Below are 21957 nucleotides of genomic sequence, written 5' to 3'. Positions count from 1 at the left end.
CATTCAAATTAAAAGCTCTCTTAACCTATTTGAATGATTTATTTTGTTTTTGATGTTTATATTCATGTCTTCCTTCCTTCACAGTTTTTTTTAATAACTTATTTTTATTATTAATTATGGTTTTTTATTCAGCCCACAGGAAGTGATTTGGGTTCCATTTTCTCTTTTGAATACTTTTTTCCCCCTCTGTTAAAAACAATTCATTTCAGTTGGCCATTCTAAATCTAGTCCTATTGGAGAGCTCCCCCCAAGGTTTTGATTATACATGGACAGCCTTTTGATACTACTGCTGTGCCATCAAATAACCCGTAATGCTCTATAGCGCCTGTCTCCATGTATTCAATTTTGTGTTGTAATACAATTGTTAACTTCTTTACTAAACTAAAATGCAAAGGGATTCTGTGTTTGTTCAGTCATGTGTAGGAGAATTTAGGAAGACCCTCCTTAATATGAGTAAATGTTTGAATGGCTGCACTTTCATCATGCGACAAATCAGACCCTATATCTGAAGCTTTTCGAGCCTTAAAACTGTAGGCGCTGGATTCAAAAATACTGCCTGTGAACAACACAAATGCCTTTTCCTTAGCTATCAATTAGCAAAAGTATTTTTTTTTATCATTAGAAAACACGTCTGCCAATTTGTCAGGCTCACACACAGATCAATATAAGCAGGATGCTAGTTACTGAATACATTGTCAAAAAATATCCTAAACAGTCTATAGATATTGTAATAGCACTGCTTAATACTGTTTGGGAATGGCCAAATGATTGCGCAATGAAAGCCATGAAGTCACTGCATAATATTACTATTTTCAGTATTATATGAAAATTTTCAGTAATTTTTAGCAAAAAAAATAGCAAATTGGAGAAAAAGAATTGATTTGTTTTGTCCCTGGAGCCACAGTTCCTAATAGCAAATTTATTTTTATTTTATTCCATGACCATATGGTGATCAAGTAAAAACAATGCAGTTGTTAATGTTTGTGATTCTAAATCAGGCGGTAATTATCTTTTAACAAATGTTTTTCCTCTTACTGTTGCTTTACAGGTATTGGTGTCAGTTCAGTCCCTTATTCTTGTGTCTGAGCCCTACTTCAATGAGCCAGGATATGAGAGGTCAAGGGGCACACCAAGTGGCACTCAGAGCTCTAGAGAATATGATGGAAATATCAGGCAGGCAACAGTCAAGTGGGCCATGCTAGAACAAATTAGAAATGCCTCACCGTGCTTTAAAGAGGTATGTTTCCACAGGACATTATGCAATTTTTTTTGTAAGGGATTCCATTACTCACCCTTCTCAACCCAACTTACAGAATTTTGTTGTCGTTTGCTTCGGTGCAGTGTTAAATGACAATGAGGTTTGGCTAGTGGTCTTTTCCGTGTATATAGCTAGTTTATATTAATGCTGGATCTGTGAGAATCCATCATCCCTGTCCTCCTGAGATGCTTAATTTATATTATGAACGCTTGTCTTATTTAAAATATATATCTTAAATCCTTCACCTATCCATGAATACGATTGAATCATTTTGACCAAGGCTATTCATTTCTACTTGTGGACCTGTAACACTGGTATTGTATTTGGTACTAGTATATAAATGCCCTAAAGATTAACACAATTAAGAATTTGCATTGCCATTCATTCAGTTTCTTAAAATGATTGTAAGGGTACTTTTTTTTTTTTTTCCAATATTAAACATGTTATTCATATTACACTATACTTGTACTTGCCTGCTCTGTGAAGTGGTTTTGCACAGAGTAGCCACGATCTTCCTCTTCAGGGGCCCCTCCACCCTGTACTCCTGGCTCCTCCTCTTCTTGGTGTGCTATCCTAGGAAACCGCTTCTTATTGTTTAGGGGCGCTGTGGCGGGGAGATGCTGCACACAAAAGGTTTTTACCTTAATGCAGAGAATGCATTATGGTGAAACACCTTCTGTCGTTAGAACCACTTTAATTAGCCCCAAAGCTCTGCAGCACATCGCATCCTCTCCAGAGTAGTTTTCTTGTAGTACATTGAGAAAAAGAACATGGGAAGCTAGCAGTACTTAATAAATTTGGTTTGAATGTGCTAAAAGTTGTTGTATCTGGTACCACTGCACTAGATTTCCTGTCAGTATGTAAATAAAGAATACAGAGGCCAGCACACTTTAGTCCCTTTTATTTTGTGACTATCTGCACTGCTTGTCTTCTGAATAAGTTGTACACATGTGCCTGACGTTTTGGCCTCTCCCTCAGAAAGGTGGGGGAGTGAGATAAGTCCAGATGGATATAGCCTGGCGGTGAGGCAATTGCTCAATGTGAGCAGATAATGACTTTTACAAAGTGCTTGACTCTCCATCTGCCTGCTTCTGTGAACTCATTTTGATAGGAATACATTTTACTGCAGGTAGTTCTTCAGGATGAACGTGCATCTCCTAAAAAAAATATTGTATGAGTACTGGGTAACATCACAAATAACTACATTAGAATTGGAGAAAATTCATAGATTTCAGAATAGACAGTTTTTACTCATTTTCTTTGAATGCCCAGTCACATTTTATAGTTTTCTCTAGGTAGCCTCTCTATCTACTCTGTGTTCTCAGAGACTATCATGTGCATCTTAATGCCAATAAATTATTAGTATTATTGCCCAAAAATAACCTTTATTACATAAGAGATTCCTAGAAATAACCATGGACTATGCCTGCAGTAGATGGCAGTTAAAGTTTACCTTAAGGCCCCTTTCACACTGGGGCGGTAGGGGGCGTCAGCGGTAAAACAGCGCTATTTTTAGCGCTGTTTTACCGCGGTATTCGGCCGCTAGCAGTGCGGTTTTAACCCCCCGCTGGCGGCCGAAAAAGGGTTAAAACCCCTCGTATAGCGCGGCTATAGCCGCGCTGTCCCATTGATTTCAATGGGCAGGAGCGGTGAATACACCGCTCCTTCACCGTTCCACAGAAGCGGCTGACAGATTTTTTCTTCTCCTGCCAGCGCACCGCTTCAGTGTGAAAGCCCTCGGACTTTCACACTGAGCAAACAGCGGAGGCTGTTTAGGGGCGGCTTGCAGGCGCTATTTTTAGCGCAATAACGCCTGCAAACCGCCCCAGTGTGAAAGGGGCCTTAGAGTTGTATTTATAATTATTTAAATTTTGCAGAGCTATTCATCCTCTAAAATTTGAATTTACATTTGTGTAGCACCCTCTAGTGGTGCAGAAGTGTAGATAGTGTTTTGTTTGTTTTTGTTTTTTCTCTGCAGTGTAGGTAAATTTCTGCAGGCTTGGCTGGCAGCCAATCCTGTCTGCGTTTTTTTTTTTTTTTTTTTTTTTTTTTCCTGGGTTGGGCAGAGATCCAGTTAGAGCTGGATGACTCAGGCAGCATCACTGAGACCTCCCACCTATTTCTAGAATGTACTGGAACCCTAGAAAAATGGGAGGGGAAGTAAGGTTGAGCTGGCCGGAGTATTCTGAGGGCCCTGACCAATCCCCAACTTGGGTTGGCAGGGGGCAGGCCCCCTCAAATACTCTGGTTCAGCTCAGCTGGGGAGGAGAGTTCGGGTGGAAACTGGTGATGGAGTGTTACTGTTGATGGAGTGTTACTGTTGTGGCCTTTGAGGGAGCTCCCCAGTCAGGGGGGTTACCTTGGGCCTGGGCTCAGAACCTTCTCAAAACCTATGGAGGTGTCCTGGCCAGGAGGCACTGTGAGCAAGGAGAAGACGGCAGGAGCAAACTGTCAGGCAAGTCTCCAGGTGTAACAGCCAAGAGGGCTGGTGAGTGACACACAGTCAGGAGGACTGGGAGGCATGCCTGAGAGGACTGGGATAGGTGCAGAGCCAGTCAGGAGGACTGTGGTGGCACAGGCAATGGAAAGGGGCAGCTGCAGCCAGGAGGACTGGCAGTGCCTGAAAAGGTGCTACTGGGAGCAGCAGCCACGGATAGGAATGTTACTGTCAAAAAATAGGAAAATTGGTTGTCATCTGATGTACAAAATGGGACAATAATATATGAAGGCAAAATAGTTAAAACATGTGTATTTCGTTTCTCTCTGAAGCGCTATATACTGTATATGCCCTACAGAACATTTGTTGAACGTGACAATAAGGCCAGTAACCATGTTGTATGTGTTTTTATTTCCAGATTCAAATTAAGATAAGTAGTCAATGTTTTTATTTATGCTTTCTGACCTAGTAAATGTTCCTAATAATGCCACCACTGAAGTTAGTTTGACATTAGCAATACATTTTCTTAGCCAAAAAATTGAGTGCAAAGGGTGCGCAAATGTCAGAAGTACGGAGGTTTCATTGTCCCAAAGGTGTTTCTTGCCGCCTCTTCCAAGAATGAACTCTGCCACACTATTAGTAGTGTGAAATAATACCACAAGATTAAGGAATACAGTCATTCTTTAACATTTTTAGTTTCTTTACAGCTAGCGTTAAACATGGTTTACGTCTTGATTTTATTCTTGCTAGACAAGAAATAAAAGGCTATTAATAATATACCCACGTAAATGTTGGTTATATTGACTATTTTCTGTTTTACTCCTTATTAGCACCTTGCATATTTCTCCATGATAGAGAAAATTTGTTATAAGCGACAGTCAGGTTAAAAAAAAAGTCCATCTAGTTTAAAAAAAAAAAAAATCATACAATCCCATATACACAATTCTTCACCCACAGTTGATCCAGAGGAAAGTGAAAAACCCCAGCAAAGCATGCTCTGATTTGCTACAGCTTGGGGAAAAAAAATTCCATCCTGATCCAGGCAATCGGATTTTCCCTGTATCAACTTTACCTATAAATGTTAGTATCAAGTTATATTTGTACATTTAGGAAAGAATCCAGGCCTTTTTTAAAGCAATCAACTGAACTAGCCAGAACCACCTTTGGAGGGAGTCTATTACACATTTTCACAGCTCTTACTGTGAAGAAACATTTCTGTATTTGGAGATGAAATCTTTTTTCCTTTAGACGTAAAGAGTGCCCCCTTGTCCTATGTGATGACCTTAAAGTGAATAACTCAACACCAAGTTAACTATGTGGACCACTTATGTATTTGTACATGTTGATAATATCTCCCCTTAATCTCCTCTTCTCGAGAGAGGAAAAAAAGAGTTCCTCTAATCTTTCCTCATAGCTGAGCTCATGCCTCTTATCAGTTTGGTTGCCCTTCTCTGCACTTTCTCCAGTTCCCCGATATCCTTTTTGAGAACTATTGCCCAAAACTGAACTGCATGTTCCAGATGAGGTCTTAGTAATGATTTGTACAGGGGCATAATTATATCTGGAGAGAGAGCGAGTCCCTACCTCTCTTAATACAAGAAAAGACTTTGCTCGCTTTGGAAACCACAGCTTTGCATTGCATGCTATTATTGAGCTACCAAAACCCCCAGATCCTTCTCCACTATGGATTCCCCCAGTTGTACTCTCCCTAGTATGTATAATGCATGCCTATTCTTAGCCCCCAAGTGCATAACTTTACATTTATCAACATTAAACCTCATTTGCCACTTAGTTGCCCAATTAGACAGTGCACTGAGGTCAGCTTGTAAATTGGAGATATGCTGTCAGGATGTTAATCCACTGCAAAGCTTGGTATCATCCTCAAAGACAGAAATGGTACTTTTAATCCCAGACCCTATATCATTTATAAAGGTATTAAAACATAAGGGTCCCAACACTGAACCTTGGGGTACACCACTGATAACATTAGACCATTCAGAGTAAGAATCATTAACCACTACTCTCTGATTTCGGTCTTTCAGCCAGTTTTCTATCCATGTACAAACTGATCTTTCCAAGCCTGTAGACTTTACTTTACCCAACTGTGTCAAACGCGTTTGCAAAATCTAAGTATACCACGTCCACAGCCACCCCTCTGTCCAAGGTTTTACTTACCTACTCGTCAAAGAAATCTGATTTCTATTTATAACTTCTGTCTTTCATGAATCCATGCTGTCTGTTGCTTAACCACTTCAGCCCCGGAAGGATTTACCCCCTTCCTGACCACAACCCTTTTTACAATTTGGAACTGCGTCGCTTTAACTGCTAATTGCACGGTCATGCAATGCTGTACCCAAACGAAATTTGCATCCTTTTTTTCCCACAAATAGAGCTATCTGTTGATGGTATTTGATCACCTCTGCGATTTTTATTTTTTGCACTATAAACGGAAAAAGACCGAAAATTTTGAAAAAAAAAAAACATTTTCTACTTTTTGTTATTAAAAAAATCCAATAAACTCAATTTTAGTCATACATTTAGGCCAAAATGTATTCGGCCACATGTCTTTGATAAAAAAAAATGTCAATAAGCGTATATTTATTAGTTTGCGCAAAAGTTATAGCACCTACAAACTAGGGTCCATTTTCCGGAATTTATACCCCCCCCCCCCCCCCAATGACCCCATTTTGGAAAGTAGACACCCCAAGGAAATTTCTGAGAGGCATGTTGAGCCCATTAATTATTTTTTTTGTCCCAAGTGATTGAATAATGATAAAAAAAAAAATTAAAAAAAGTTGTCACTAATTGATATATTGCTCACACATGCCAAGGTTATATGTGAAATTGCACCCCAAAATACATTTAGCTGCTTCTCCTGAGTATGGGGATACCACATGTGTGGGACTTTTTGGGAGCCTAGCCGCGTACGGGGCCCCGAAAACCAAGCACCGCCTTCAGGATTTCTAAGGGCGTAAATTTTTTATTTCACTCCTCACTACCTATGACAGTTTTGAAGGCCATAAAATGCCAATATGGCACAAAACCCCCCAAATGACCCCATTTTGGAAAGTAGACACCCCAAGCTATTTGCAGAGAGGCATGGTGAGTATTTTGCAGCTCTCATTTGTTTTTGAAAATGAACAGACAAGAAAGATGTATTTTTTTTTCTTTTTTCAATTTTCAAAACTTTGTGACAAAAAGTGAGGTCTGCAAAATACTCACTATACCTCTCAGCAAATAGCTTGGGGTGTCTACTTTCCAAAATGGGGTCATTTTGGGGGGCTTTTGTGCCACCTGGCCTCCAAAACTGTGATGGGCAGTGAAGAGTGAAATCAAAAATTTACACCTTTAGGCTGGGTTCACACTGCTGCGGTGCAGGAACGCAGCGAATTTACTGCGGGTTCCCGCATCGCACCAACTCGCACGGCAGTTCACACTGCCATATGCGAACTGCTGGGGAGTGTCATACAATGTTAATGACACCCCCAGTTCAGCCCGCATATCGCAATGCGAACTGACAATTCGGACATTTTCGGATCGCATAGGTGTGAACACCCATGCGATCCGATTTTGGTCAGAACAAAAAAAAGGGTCCTGTGCGAGTTTGGACCGAATGCGGTGCGATATCAGCCATACGATCTGTATGGCTGATATCGCACAGCACAGACATCGCATGTGATGTGAACAGCAGTGCGCTGCGAATCACATGCGATGTCTGCCACCGCAGCAGTGTGAACCCAGCCTTAGAAAGCCTGAAGGCAGTGCTTTGTTTTTGGGGTCCCATACGCAGCTAGGCTCCCAAAAAGTCTCACACACGTGGTATCCCCATACTCGGGAGGAGCAACAGAATGTATTTTGGGGTGTAATTTCCCATATTCCCATGGCATGTTTGAGCAATATATCATTTAGTGACAACTTTGTGCAAAAAAAAAAAAATGGTCTTTTTCCCGCAACTTGTGTCACAATATAAAATATTCCATTGACTCGACATGCCTCTCAGCAAATAGCTTGGGGTGTCTACTTTCCAAAATGGGTCATTTGGGGGGTTTTGAACTGTCCTGGCATTTTATGCACAACATTTAGAAGCTTATGTCACACATCACCCACTCTTCTAACCACTTGAAGACAAAGCCCTTTCTGACACTTTTTATTTGCATGAAAGAATTAATTTTTTTGCAAGAAAATTACTTTGAACCCCCCAACATTATATATTTTTTTTAAAGCAAATGCCCTACAGATTAAAATGGCTTTTTCAAACGCATTTTTTGGGGAAAAACACACACTTTTTTTTAAATTTTAATGCACTAAAACACTATATTGCCCAAATGTTTGATGAAATAAAAAAGATGATCTTAGGCCGAGTACATGGATGCCAAACACGACATGCTTTAAAATTGCGCACAAAGGTGCAGTGGCGACAAACTAAATAAATTTATAAAAGCCTTTAAAAGCCTTTACAGGTTACCACTTTACATTTACAGAGGAGATCTACTACTAAAATTATTGCCCTCGATCTGACCTTCGCGGCGATACCTCACATGTATGGTGCAATTGCTGTTTACATTTGACGCCAGACTGACGCTTGCATTCGCCTTTGCGCGACAGCAGGGGGGGGACAGGGGTGCTTTTTTTTCTTTATTTTTTTTTTTGCTTTTTAATCTTATTTTTAAACTGTTCCTTTTCATTTTTTTTTTTTTTTTTTATCATTTTTTTTTGTTATCTCAGGTAATGTAACTATCCCCTATGATAGCAATAGGTAGTGACAGGTACTCTTTTTTTGAAAAATAGGTCTATTAGACCCTAGATCTTTCCTCTGCCCTCAAAGCATCTGACCACACCAAGATCAGTGTGATAAAATGCTTTCCCAATTTCCCAATGGCGCTGTTTACATCTGGCAAAATCGAAGTCATAAAATGCTCGTAGCTTCCGATTTCTTAGGCCATAGAGATGTTTGGAGCCATTCTGATCTCTGATCAGTTCTATGGTCAGCTGGCCGAATCACCGGCTGCATTCTCAGATTCCCTGTTGGGACAGGAGAGCCAGAGAAAAACATGGAAGACGGTGGGGGGGGGGGCATTCCCTCCCACTGCTTGTAAAAGCAGTCTAGAGGCTAATTATCTGCTAGGATTGCTTTTACATGAAAGCCGACCGCTGGCTGAAAAGAATGATACCAAGATGATACCTAAACCTGCAGGCATCATTCTGATATAACCATTCAAAATCCAGCAACATACCAGTACGTTGCTGGTCCTTGTTGGGCATATATTGTAAACCTTTTTTTCATGCAGTCTGTGGGCTAAACGAAAAAAAGAGATTGATCGGTGGGTATGCCCACCATTAGAATACCTCCCTTCATCTACCCACTTCTAATGATAGGCATACATGCACCGTTTATATATGCCGAAGCATGGGGGCATCCGCCCCCAAAGGTAGGAGCAAATCACTCCTCCGCCCCTGCTGCCCCCATGCTTCGGCATATATGCTCTTTTTTTTTTTTTTAACTGTGGTGGTGAAATCACCTCCTACAGCGCTGGAGTCACGGCTTTATGTATCGTGGGAGCAAACGCTGTTGCTGTCAAGATAAATGAATCCACGCTGCAACTGAATGGCGTACCTGTTAAGCAAATGATGGTTAACAATAAAACAAAGTAAAATTACAGTATAACAGTAAGACTTACCATACCTGCAAAGCAAATACAAAAAAATATAGTAAAAAGTAAAACATTTTTTAACGCAACCTGTGCCTAAAATATATATATGCCGAAGCATGGGGGCATCCACCCGCAAAAGGTAGGAGCAAATCCCTCCTCTGCCCCTGCTGCCCCCATGCTTTGGCATATATACTCTTATTTTTTTTTATTTTTAAACTGTGGTGGTGAAATTACCTCCGACAGCGCTGGAGTCACAGCTTTATGTATCGTGGGAGCAAACGCTGTTGCTGTCAAGATAAATAAATCCGCTCTGCAGCTGAATGGTGTACCTGAAAACAAAAAAAGGGTTAACAGTAAAACACAGTAAACAGTAAAGTATAAAAAAATTGCATACCTATAAAGCAAACATGATAAAAAATAACAATAAAACATTGCAGAATAGAATACAGTAAAAAAAGAGCAGAACAATAGAGAGAATAGAGAGAGAACAATAAAACGACAACTATTTTTGTTTTTTTTATTTTATATATTTTTTTGTTTTTTTACTTTTTTTTTTTTGTTAATACACCTTTTTCTGTAACTAACTTTTGTAACTGTAACCGGTTCCAGGTTCGGGTCTCTCAAAATGCGATGGCATCTTGGGAGACCCTGTGAAAGTGTGCCTAGTCTGTGCAGTGCTGTACCCTACGCTAATACTCAACTAGTGTATGGTAGCATCCAAAACATTCACCAATGCAAAGACCAGGATTGTCATGACAGGAGGGACAATAATAGCGGGTGTCACACCTATATCCGCGCTTGCTGCAGACACATCTTTTTTGGGGGGCTCGTTGGGTAGGGGTACTCAGGAGGACATAAAGAAATTGCCTCTCATGCAGCCGGCTTACTGCATTTGGTTGGGGAAGGTGAGGTGGAGCACCATCTGGAAACATAAGGGCTCTGACGATCTCTTCCTGGAATTTAAGGAAGGATCCAGTCCGTCCTGACGCTCTGTATAGCACATGAGCTTTCAGCAAAGCCAATTGAAAGAAATAAACAGACACTTTCTTGTACCAGCATCTGGCCTTACGGGCAGTTAGATACGGCGCCAACAACTGGTCGTTGAGGTCCACCCCTCCCATATTTTGGTTATATTCGTGGACACAGAGGGGTTTCTCCACAACACCAGTCGCCATGGTAATTTGGACCGTCGTGTCTGCATGAAGGGAGGTAAGAACGAAAACATTCTTGTTATCCCTCCACTTCATAGCGAGCAAGTTATTACACTTTAAGCAGGCTCTCTCCCCCAGCTTAAGAGGGGAATCTACAAGCTGCTGGGGAAAGCCCCGAGGATTAGGTCGCACGGTGCCACATGCTCCAATCTGCTGATCAAACAAGTGACTAAAAAGTGGCACGCTCGTATAATAATTGTCCACATATAAGTGGTACCCCTTTCCGAATGAGGGTGACACCAAGTCCCACACAATCTTGCCAGCGCTTCCTATGTAGTCAGGGCAGTTTGTCGGCTCTATGTGGCTAACTTTTCCCTCGTAAACCATAAAACTACATGTATAGCCTGTGGCCCTTTCACAGAGCTTATACATCTTGACCCCGTATCTGGAACGCTTGCTGGGAAGGTACTGTTTGAATGACAAGCAGCCAGAAAACTTAATCAGGGACTCATCAACGCAGATAACTTGATGGGGAGTAAACAAGTCTGCAAAACGTTGGTTGAAATGGTTCACGAGGTGCTGAATTTTGTAGAGCCGATCGTAGGGTCTCCACGAGGACGACAAAATTAATTGTCCTTGAAGTGCATGAACCGCAAGATCTGCTCGTATCGTGCCCTGGTCATGGAGGCAGAGAACAAGGGCATATGGTAAATTGGGTCAGTGGACCAATATGACCACAACTCACTCTTTTTAGTTATGCCCATGTTGAGGGAAAGGCCCAGAAAGAGCTTAAATTCGGAAACCGTAATTGGTCTCCAATCTCTGGCAAGGGAGGACTGGGGATTAGTGGCGATGTGTTGACCAGCGTACAAATTGCTTTGGTCCACAATAGATCTATAGAGACCTTTGGTGAAAAACAGCGAATAAAAATCAATTGATGTAAAATCAACTGTTTCCACCTGAATGCCGGGTTGGCCAGTGAATGGGAGAAGCATAGGTGCTGCAGAAGTGGTGGGTTCCCAATTAGGATTGGCAAATGCAGCAGGAAGGGCACTATGGGCACGACGGGCCTGTGTTCGTCTTCTTGGTGGCAGCGGGACACTACTTGTGCTTGCCACCTCACCAGCTTGAACTGCACTTATGGGACTCGCCACGTCACCAAGTGTTACTGTAGTGCTGGATTGACTACGACCAGGATGTACTAGGCCGCTGGTGCTTGCCAGTTCACCAGAAAGAATAGCGGCGCTAGTACTGCTCTGCTCCATACGAGGGACCTGCGGTTCTTTCACATCAACGACAGAAGAAGATTGGGGTCTGTTATGCCTGGCCTTGGCAGGGACCACAACTCCGTCGTCAGAGCTACCTGTCATGGAGCCGCTGTCCTCTACAGGATCGTATTCTGAGCCTGAATCTGACAGATGAGTAACTGCCTCTTCACTATCTGTCATGCTCAGAAATGTGTAGGCCTCTTCACTACTGTACCTTCGATTTGCCATTTTGGGCTCTAAATTTAGTGGTACACTAGTGAGACTCACAGGTAAAAAAGCTCCTGACTGTTAGCGACGATATCAAAACGCTACCAAAAAAACTGTTAGCGATCGCAGGGATCAGGCCTGACTCTGCGAACGCTGCAGTTGTGTGTTTAGTGTTTTGCAAGTGACAGTGATCGATCGATACTGCACTTGGGTGGGCTGGGCTAGGCGGAGGGGCAAAATGCAGGTGCTAGCAGGTATCAAGGCTGATCCCGCTAACACTGCGTTTTTGTGAACCCTAAACTACTGGGGACGCTAGTATAGATCGGATCGGATATTGATCTGTTCAGATACTATACCACTAAGAGGTGTATACTGCGTGCTTGGGTGTTAGCGGTACTGGCACTAATCTGACACTGCCTGGGGCGACGCAGACCTTATCTGACCCTAAAACTTAACTTATATCACCGCCGGGCGATCAGGGGGTTAAACCTTTAATAGGTATTAAACGGCGGGTGCCCTGAAACTATAAAAAACAAACTAACCAGTGTCACCCGTAACAGTTATAGGGTGATCACTGGTGAAAGGGTTAACTAGGGGGCAATCAGGGCATTAAAACCTTTTATTAGGTAGTATATGGGGGTCCCTGACGCTATAAAACGCTGACGGCGAACCTAAATACTTACCTCCCTAACTAGCGTCACCTGTGACACTAATACAGCGATCAGAATAACTCTCTATTCTATCTATCTAACCATTCTGCAATAATCAGAAAAAAAAAAAAAAACTGCTATTGGTGTCACTGTGACAGGGGGTGCTGGGGGGTGAAATGTGTGCCTAGAGTGTTCTACTGTTAGTGTAGTGTTGGTACACTTGGATGTCTTCTCTCCTCGGCGCCGGAACGAAAAGACAGACGCGAGGAGAGATGACTTCACTTCCTCTGCTGCTATTTACATTACAGAGGCAGAGGAAGATTGTCATTCGTTTAGGAGTGATCGCGAGGGGGTGGCCAAGAATGAGTGGCCTCCCCCTCAGCACGGATCGCTCCCCTAACGATGCCGACCTATACTGCGGCCAGCCCGTGCCATTCTGCCGCAGTATATCTGCGTTAGGAGGTCGGCAAGTGGTTAAAATATTTTTTTCCAGCAGGAACTCATCTATGTGCTCTTTTATTAAATTCTGCAGTATCTTCCCGACTATAGAAGTTAAACTAACAGGTCTATACTTACTTGGTAAAGACTTTGATCCCTTTTTAAATATAGGGACCACATTGGCCTTACGCCAATCCAGTGGTGCTATTCAAGTCATTAACGAGTCCCTAAAAATTAGAAACAATGGCTTTGAAATGACAGAGCTCAATTCTTTTAGGATTTGTGGGTGGATGCCATCTAGTCCATAATGATTAGCAAAAGATAGTTCAAAGCATTTAGATGAACTTGATACATAATTACATTCTTTCCCCCTGGCAATAAAGTAAAATCAAGGAAAGGCCTGACAAGATAAAGAATGCAACCATGTACTGTATTTATCGGTGTAAAACACGCACTTTTTTCCCCTTAAAATCGGGGGGAAATCGTGGGTGCATGTTATACACCGATCCCCCGCCGATTGTGAGCCTCTCGGCCGTTTTTGGCCTCTCTTGGCTGTTTTGGCGGCTTTCGACCGCTCTTGGCTGTTCTTGGTAGCTTGCGACGGCTTTCGGCTGTTCTCGGCGGCTTTCGCCCGCTCTCGCAGTCCCGCGTGGACATCAGGACATCAGTCTCTGAATCTCGGCTGCGCCATTTTTAAATTGCAAGGTACTGGCAGTACAGACTGTCTGCAAATGCAAGGGGCAAGGCTGCAATGGACACTGACAAGGCTGCAACGATGGACACTGACAAGGCTGCAACGATGGACACTGACAAGGCTGCAACGATGGACACTGACAAGGCTGCAACGATGGACACTGACAAGGCTGCAACGATGGACACTGACAAGGCTGCAACGATGGACACTGACAAGGCTGCAACGATGGACACTGACAAGGCTGCAACGATGGACACTGACAAGGCTGCAACGATGGACACTGACAAGGCTGCAACGATGGACACTGACAAGGCTGCAACGATGGACACTGACAAGGCTGCAACGATGGACACTGACAAGGCTGCAACGATGGACACTGACAAGGCTGCAACGATGGACACTGACAAGGCTGCAACGATGGACACTGACAAGGCTGCAACGATGGACACTGACAAGGCTGCAACGATGGACACTGACAAGGCTGCAACGATGGACACTGACAAGGCTGCAACGATGGACACTGACAAGGCTGCAACGATGGACACTGACAAGGCTGCAACGATGGACACTGACAAGGCTGCAACGATGGACACTGACAAGGCTGCAACGATGGACACTGACAAGGCTGCAACGATGGACACTGACAAGACACTGACAGGACACTGACAGGACACTGACAGGACACTGACAGGACACTGACAGGACACTGACAGGACACTGACAGGACACTGACAGGACACTGACAGGACACTGACAAGGCTGCAACGATGGACACTGACAGGACACTGACAAGGCTGCAACGATGGACACTGACAGGACACTGACAAGGCTGCATTGATGGGCATTTAAATGTAAGTTTTTTTTCCTTAAACTTCCCTCCTAAAAGTTTTTTTCCTTAAAATTCCCTCTTAAACTTGGGGTGCGTATTATACGCCGATAAATACGGTATATAGGAACAGATTAACAGTTTTGTGGAATTATGAATTGCAATTAAGCCCTGGTTCACACCATTGTGATTTGTTATGCAATTTGACAGTTCAAAATCACGTGACACGTTGCACCCCATTGCCGGCAATGGAACCGTTCAAATCGCTGTGACTCAAGTCGCAGCTACTTTGAAAAAGGTCCCTGCACTACTTCTTTGTGATTTCATTGTGATTTGCGTTGACTTCTGTTAAATGATGATTGATTTGTAGGTCCAAATCGCACTGATCTGTGGCTTTGAAATTGTGCTAAAGTAGTGCGATTTCAAAGCCGCGCTGATGTGAACCAGGGCTTATTGAGTAAGAAAAGCAATGAAAATGTTTATCTACATCTTAAATAGAATTAGACTTGAGATGTATTTGCCCCATTTACCTGCAACCATCAGTTTGTAATTGTTTACCCAAGCATTGCTGCTATGATTGTCATGTTTGAGTACAATATACAGTTAAATATATATTGCTGCATTTGGCCTTCTCCGCTAGTAATTGTCCTGTGGAAGTGTCCACCGATTTCCAAGACATATAAAGAAAGGAGCCATGTCCATTGCGTTCCAACCATCCATTTTTATTTTTTTCCTCCTACATACAGTAATATGGCTGGTCTGTACTTCCATCATATGGTGTCATGTTTGACTATCACTGTAAATGGGCTAATCCAATTATGTCATATTGTTTGGCCTGCATGTGGTAATTTGCCAGATTAGGAGTGTTCATTTATTAAAGTCATTTTAAACATAAACAAAAAACATTGCACCTGCTCTGTGCAGTGATTTTGCACCCCATTGCCCAAGAGCCACTGCTGTCGTGTACATTGCTGAATTGACATCTGGATCAAGTGAGCATGGGCAGAACGGGGCGCAAAGAGGAAACTGCACTTTCAGCCTTTAGAACCACTTCAAAGACCAATTCCACTATAGATCATGTTCCGTGTTGTACTCATACATTGGATGTAATGTGAAGCATGGTCGCATGCACTATCCCCCCTAAACCCAAACCACCCACGCACCCCTTTCTTCCCTGAATCACAATGTGCTTCATACTGTAGGTTCTGTCCACACAATCACTTCATTTACTGGGATCCCTCAATGTAAATACTAAAAGTCCCATCTTATCAGCTGAGAGCGGCAGCAGCAGGGTGGTGACATCATCGCAATTGTAGCCCAGCTAGAGCTTCCTCCAGCCCTATAATGGAAGGACATTGACACACTGATAACGGTAGTAATGCTCTGCAAGGCTTAATGCAAACATTTAAATGCACTTTTTTATTTTATTAAAGTTGGTCTGTTTACTACATTTTTATGAAAGGTGGACTATGCTTTTTAAGGCCTCAATTTGTGCTCTAGATCAATATAGCTATGATTATTTTGCAGTCTGGTTAACCACTTAAGGACCGGAAGGATTTACCCCCTTAATGACCAGGCCATTTTTTGCAATACGGCACTGCGTCGCTTTAACTGACAATTGCTTGGTCATGCGATATTGTACCCAAAAAAAATTGGTGTCCTTTTTTTCCTTTTCCCACAAATAGAGCTTTCTTTTGGTGGTATTTGATCACCTCTACGATTTTTTTTTTTTTGTGCTGTAACCAAAAAAAGACCAACAATTTTGAAAAAAATATAGTAAAAAAACAGTGCAGCGCTTAGCAATAATAAAACAATAATTCTAAAAGGCTTTCATATGGAATGTCCAATAACTCTATACTGTATGGATAGTCCCATGTATGGGACTATCCATATAGTAGAGTTATTGGACATTCCATATGAAAGCCTTTTAGAATAATTTTTTTATTATTTTTAAGCACTGTACTGTTTTTTTTTTTTTTGTTTTTTTTTTTTACAGTATGTCGGTTCAACGAGTACAATATATTGACCTTGAGTGTTCAGCTGCTGTAGATGGGGTAATTGTTTTTGTATTTGCGCTGACTGATTCCACTTGTTTAATTTTGAAAAAAAATATATATTTTTTTACTTTTTGCTATAATAAACATCCAAAAAAAAATTTCTTCATCAGTTTAGGCCAACATGTATTCTTCTACATATTTTTGGTAAAAAAAATCGCAATAAGCTTATATTGCTTGGTTTGTGCAAAAGTTATGGCGTCTACAAAATAGGGGAAAGATTTATGGCATTTTTATTATTTTTTTTACTAGTAATGGCTGTGATCAACGATTTTTAGCGGCACATGCGCGAGCACATGCGCCCACAGTGACTCGTACACAAAACGACATACGAGTATGTTGTTTCACGCAATAGGGCCGCCTTCTGCATTACATATGCGGTGGGCAGTCCTTAAGTGGTTAAAGCAGTATTAAACCCAATAGCAAATATTTATTATATTGCAGCTTACCAATTCTTACATGTGGCTGCATTAGTTCCTTTTGTAGGCTTTCTCCTATTTTCATTTAGTGATCTGGCCATTGAGTTTGTTTTTTCAAAAGAACAAGCTCTCTTGCAGATTGTATCAGTTACAGGGATAAGACAAACCATTTAACACCAATAAGGGTGCTTACAATGATCAGCGTTTATTTATGTAAAACCTTTCTTCCAAAAAGAAAAAAAATGTTTGCCATGACTGCATATAAAGTATTAGCTGAAGTTTGGCTTAATTTTGTTAGTATATTTTTGCTAGTACATCTAATACTTCTCTCCCCCAAGACTGACAATGCTGCTGTCTGTGGTGCCCCTGTGCTCGTTCATCCAGACTCTAATACAGGAGGTATGTTACTGGCCAGATCACCAGGTGAAAACAGAGGGAAAAATCCTTAAAAAAAAAAGAAAACAAATACATCCACCACATGTAATAATTTTTAAGCTGAATTAAATTAAATTAAAATGAACAATACCACATTTTATTGATTAGGTGCAAGAAAGAGGTTTGAGATTTACCAGGGCTTCATAGGGATTTTTAGGAAGACTTTTCCCCATAACTGTATAAATGAATCGATATACCCTCATCCAAAATCACTTGATTCTCTGGCCCCACCCATGCACCAGAGTACCGGTTAAATCACATCCCTGGAAACCATGAAAAAAAAATTCATGCAACCACTTTACCAATTTACACGAATGGGATGGGCAGTACGCAAATGCATGGAACGCCTGTGTAGACAATACAGCCCTTCACACGGGTGTATGCTTAAGTACACCCATGTGAACAAGGCCTTAGTGAGACAATCTCTCTAATTGGAGTGAAATCGTTAGTTGTCTCCTCAACGATGGTCCCATTGGGAGACATCTTTTCTATTCCTGTTCTGGTGACAAGGCAAAATGTTGTATTTTCCTTCACTGGTCGGTAGTATAAATAGAGTAAATGTACCCAGCGGGGCAAAAGAGTGCAATGAAAACCTAACAGGGTTGCTAAGTTTTGGCTTTTGATACATGTGGTATGCAAATCTTCATTATATCAACTATCATTATAGCTGCTAATGAGCTTGATATAAATAGATCTCAGGGCTATTCATACAGCTTAAGGATATACAATACAGATGCAGCCGTCTGTTTAGATCACTGGCTTATGCATACTTTTTTTTTTTTCCTATAGAGTGCCATAATCTAATGTGTTTCTCCACAGAGGAGATGAGGCCAATCTAACAGATATTTACTCATTCCTTTCATTCTGCTTCCCGCAATCACATAACCCTTCTATTTTACTTCTCTTGTCAGGTCTGACTTTGAAACAAGCACACATTTATCCCAGGGATCTAAAAATAAGTAGTCTCTTCACTGATTTATGTCCAGACTAATCATAAGGGTCACTACTCTGCATTAAATTCAGACATGCAGTTTTATTTTATTAGTATACTGCAAGGAGAGGACGCCCAAGGTTTTTTATTTCATCTTTGCCATTGCATTTCCATGCGTGTCTCCTCATACAAATGTGCAGGAGGGATTTTAATGTGCTAAGTAGTGTAAAGGTAAGCATGCACAAAGTCACATTGCTGTGCATTATGAATGGTTGTTGAACAGTCATGTCAAAATCTTTTTCAAGGTAAAGCTTTTGCTATGGATGCCCTTCAAGCACTGGAACCAAGATCTGAAAGGTTAACAAAAATTATAGCATAACGGAAGGTTTCAGGATAAAAATGGGAGTCACTACTGCTGACTTGCTGACAAATGTTCAACTGGTTAAATAGTGAAATCTCAATGACAACTTACATTTCCCCCTGACAGACTACCATTAAGGGCTCTTTCACACGGGGCGGATCAGTGATGATCCGCCCCGTGAACACCTGCTTGCTCAGCGGGGATCGCGCCGCCGATCCCCGCTGAGCAGGAAAATGACGACGGACCTGTCAGAGCGCCGCTCTCCCCTATGGGGGATCGGGTGATGACGGACCGTAGAGCCCGTCGTCACCCGATCCGATAACGGATGGAAAAGTAAGGTTTTCCTCCGTTACACTTTTCGGATCGGAGCGGGTCGGATGTCAGCGGACATGTCACCGCTGACATCCGATGCTCCATAGGGATACATGTATGTCCGTTTTTCATCCAAAAACGGAAGGATGAAAAACGGACATACGAATCCTCCGTGTGAAAGAGCCCTTTAAGGATGTCTAAACCCAAGAATAAAAATGTAATGTAATGCAGTTTACTAGGCCTTGGACGTGGTGGCTGCGTTAGTTTTCATTTTTTCGGCTGGGAAAACTTAAAGCAAATAGTCTTTGCTTCCTGTAAGCAGAATCAAAAGCAAGAACAATTTTACCTTCCTTCTGGAATCTCCTCCTTTCTCCATGTAATGGAGATGGACAAAGATGAGCGTATTTTTAGTCCAACCAGTGTGACAACCATGACTGATTCCACAGATAGTAAAGGAGTGAGCATAGCCACTAAGGGACAGAAATTGGGCTATTCGTAGAATTACCAGGTGAAACTAAAGATCTAAAAAAAAAAAAAAAAAAAATGAATGCAGCAAACTCATCTAAAGAACTGTTGAGCTGCTGTAGATTACATTTTTATTTTGCATTTGGATGTACTTGAAGTTTATTTGCTTCAAGCTACCTCTGGTGTTTTGCTGGCTGTGTGACATAAAAGTACATGTAATGACCGATATTATGGTCCAGTCAAGTGACACTTGAGCTACTTCAATTCAGCTTGGCTTATAGTTTCTATTAAAATAAAATTGCACATTAGAATCTGTATGGTTTGTTATAAAATGTTAAATCATAGTGGATTTAAATTAGTTTTTTTGCAACCATTAGCAGACTCTCATGTCAAGTGAAAGCATATCTTTGCAAAATGATTAAGACCCCTTTCACACTGGGGCGTTTTCTTTAATCGTACATCACGGGACACAGAGCCATAGTAATTACTATGTGGGTTATAGTCCACCTTCAGGTGCTGGACACTAGCACACCCTAAACAGGAAGTTGCCTCTCTATATAACCCCTTCCATACCGGGAGCATCTCAGTTTTTTTGCCAGTGTCTAAGGTGTTGATCACGAGTGAAGATGTGCTGTGCTGAGCTCCACTGGAGCAATCCTTGCTGGGGCTAGCTATGCAGCCGGATCCATTCAAAGTGTCTTTTAGGCCAAATTGAATGGTGCCCGAGCCTCGTATCCGAAGAAACAAGGTTTTGCTTGTAAACGCTTCTCTTTTTACAGAGCTGGACCCCGGGATCCAGTACTTTTGGTATTAAGGCCATAAAGTTTTACTGGCGGGGCGCTATTACAGGTCCAGGATTATGGGTTCCCGGAGGGTCTCCGGTTCCTGAAGATTTGTTAACGGAACCCACCATGAAGGGTGAAGATTGGGTCTGTTGGTTTTACCACAGAAAACCCTGCGGCGGGAAAGGTAAGTGGAGTTTTCTAAGGAACTTTTAAATTTTCTTATGAAATGTCTAATTTTAGAGTAAATGTTTTCATTCCTAAGTGTCACCAATGGGGGCTGTATGGCGCACGTACCTTCTCATGCTTTGCTCAGAGATCATGCTGTGTCACAGAAGCAGCAGACTTTTTTTCCTCCACCTGGGCTTAACTCTTCCCCACTTCATGAATATAAGGGACAACTGAAAACTATCAGAAATGCCGTTTTATTTCACCGCCCCTACTTGGCGGTGGCTTCCCGGTCTCCTCCACGCCACCCCTCACTCACAAGCCGATCCCGGCAGATTGGAGGCCCGCGCTTGTGCGGAAAACCTTTTTTTTTTTTTTTTAAAGAGAAAGGAGGGGGGCGCGAGGTGGGGGCGGGGCTTATCGCGGCATTGGCGTTCTCCAACACAGGAATGTGTTTTTTAAAAAAAAAAAAACTCCATTTTGTGCTGGCTGCAAAATTGTCGGAGAGACATAAGGGCAAAGAGGAGCTTGAAAAAGGTTTTGGTGACACATTTATTATTTGCATTTGTGGCTGGACTATTGCTCATGCAGTGGATGCTATTTCTTCTGGTAGTACCTCTGCTTTGTGCATCGGGCTAAGGTCAGAAGGGGGGGTTGAAACACCCCCAAAAAAAAGCTAAAAGGGTCTCCCTCAAACTCTGGAAAGCCTACTCCTATTCGCCTATTTCTACAAATGGCATCCCCCCCTGACAGGGAGTGGCTGGTCAGAGTGAGCATCAGGGCCATAAAATGTTTGCCACTGTTTTCAACACTGCAGCCCCTGTTTATTTTACTAAAAAGATCTTTTTTCCTCAGCCATGATAGGTTTTTTTTTAAAAAAAGTTTAGCGACTTTAATCGCATCCCAGTGTGGGTCAAAATGCGACAGGTTCTCTTCCATTGCCCAGCACCCTCAAACTGAGGAACTAGGGGCGGGAGAAGACCAATTCCCTCAGGGGACCCTGGTGAGGCTGATGACTCCTCTTCTGAGGTGTGAAATGTGGGAGAATCATCTGTTTCAATCTTAAGGTTGATGGTGCAATTTCTTGCTGAATGGTCTGCTCCACATTTATGTACCCGTAACTGGGTGTTTGGGTTCGCTAAAGACTCCTCAAGCTGTGCATGCCTTTTCCTGTCCATTCATTGTTGGAAAAGCTTTTTTGTTTCTGAGAGGATCACCCAGATAAGCATTATTTTCTCTCCTAAAAAGTTTTTACACTTTATCTTATGGTGGAGGAAATTCAGTAAGTAGGGTATACCAGCAATTAACGCTGCTATATCCTCTGTGAATAAGAGTTTGACTTGTCCGGCAGACAATGCTCAAATGCTTAGGAATCCAACAGATAAAGTTGTAATTCCTATAAAAAAAAAAAAACTTTTTTTCTCTGGCAGATTGAGTGTCTCAGCCTGCG

The 21957-nt window shown here is 42.0% G+C and overlaps 1 protein-coding gene across 5 annotated transcripts in view; it reads left to right on the top strand.

The window, feature by feature from the left end:
* The window catches only part of BIRC6 (baculoviral IAP repeat containing 6), a 709573-nt gene that overhangs the window by 668967 nt on the left and 18649 nt on the right, over nucleotides 1-21957 (top strand). For all 5 annotated transcript variants that reach the window (XM_073627731.1, XM_073627734.1, XM_073627732.1 and 2 more), the window contains exon 72: nucleotides 1049-1237. In XM_073627731.1, coding sequence (XP_073483832.1) covers nucleotides 1049-1237 — 189 coding nt within the window. The remainder of the gene's footprint in view (nucleotides 1-1048; nucleotides 1238-21957) is intronic.

The sequence above is a fragment of the Aquarana catesbeiana genome, linkage group LG04 (genome assembly GCF_042186555.1).
Source record: "Aquarana catesbeiana isolate 2022-GZ linkage group LG04, ASM4218655v1, whole genome shotgun sequence".
In the NCBI taxonomy this organism is placed as follows: Eukaryota; Metazoa; Chordata; class Amphibia; order Anura; family Ranidae; genus Aquarana; species Aquarana catesbeiana.
The sequence above is the reverse complement of the archived record's forward strand: the minus strand, read 5'-3'. Positions and strand labels throughout refer to the sequence as shown.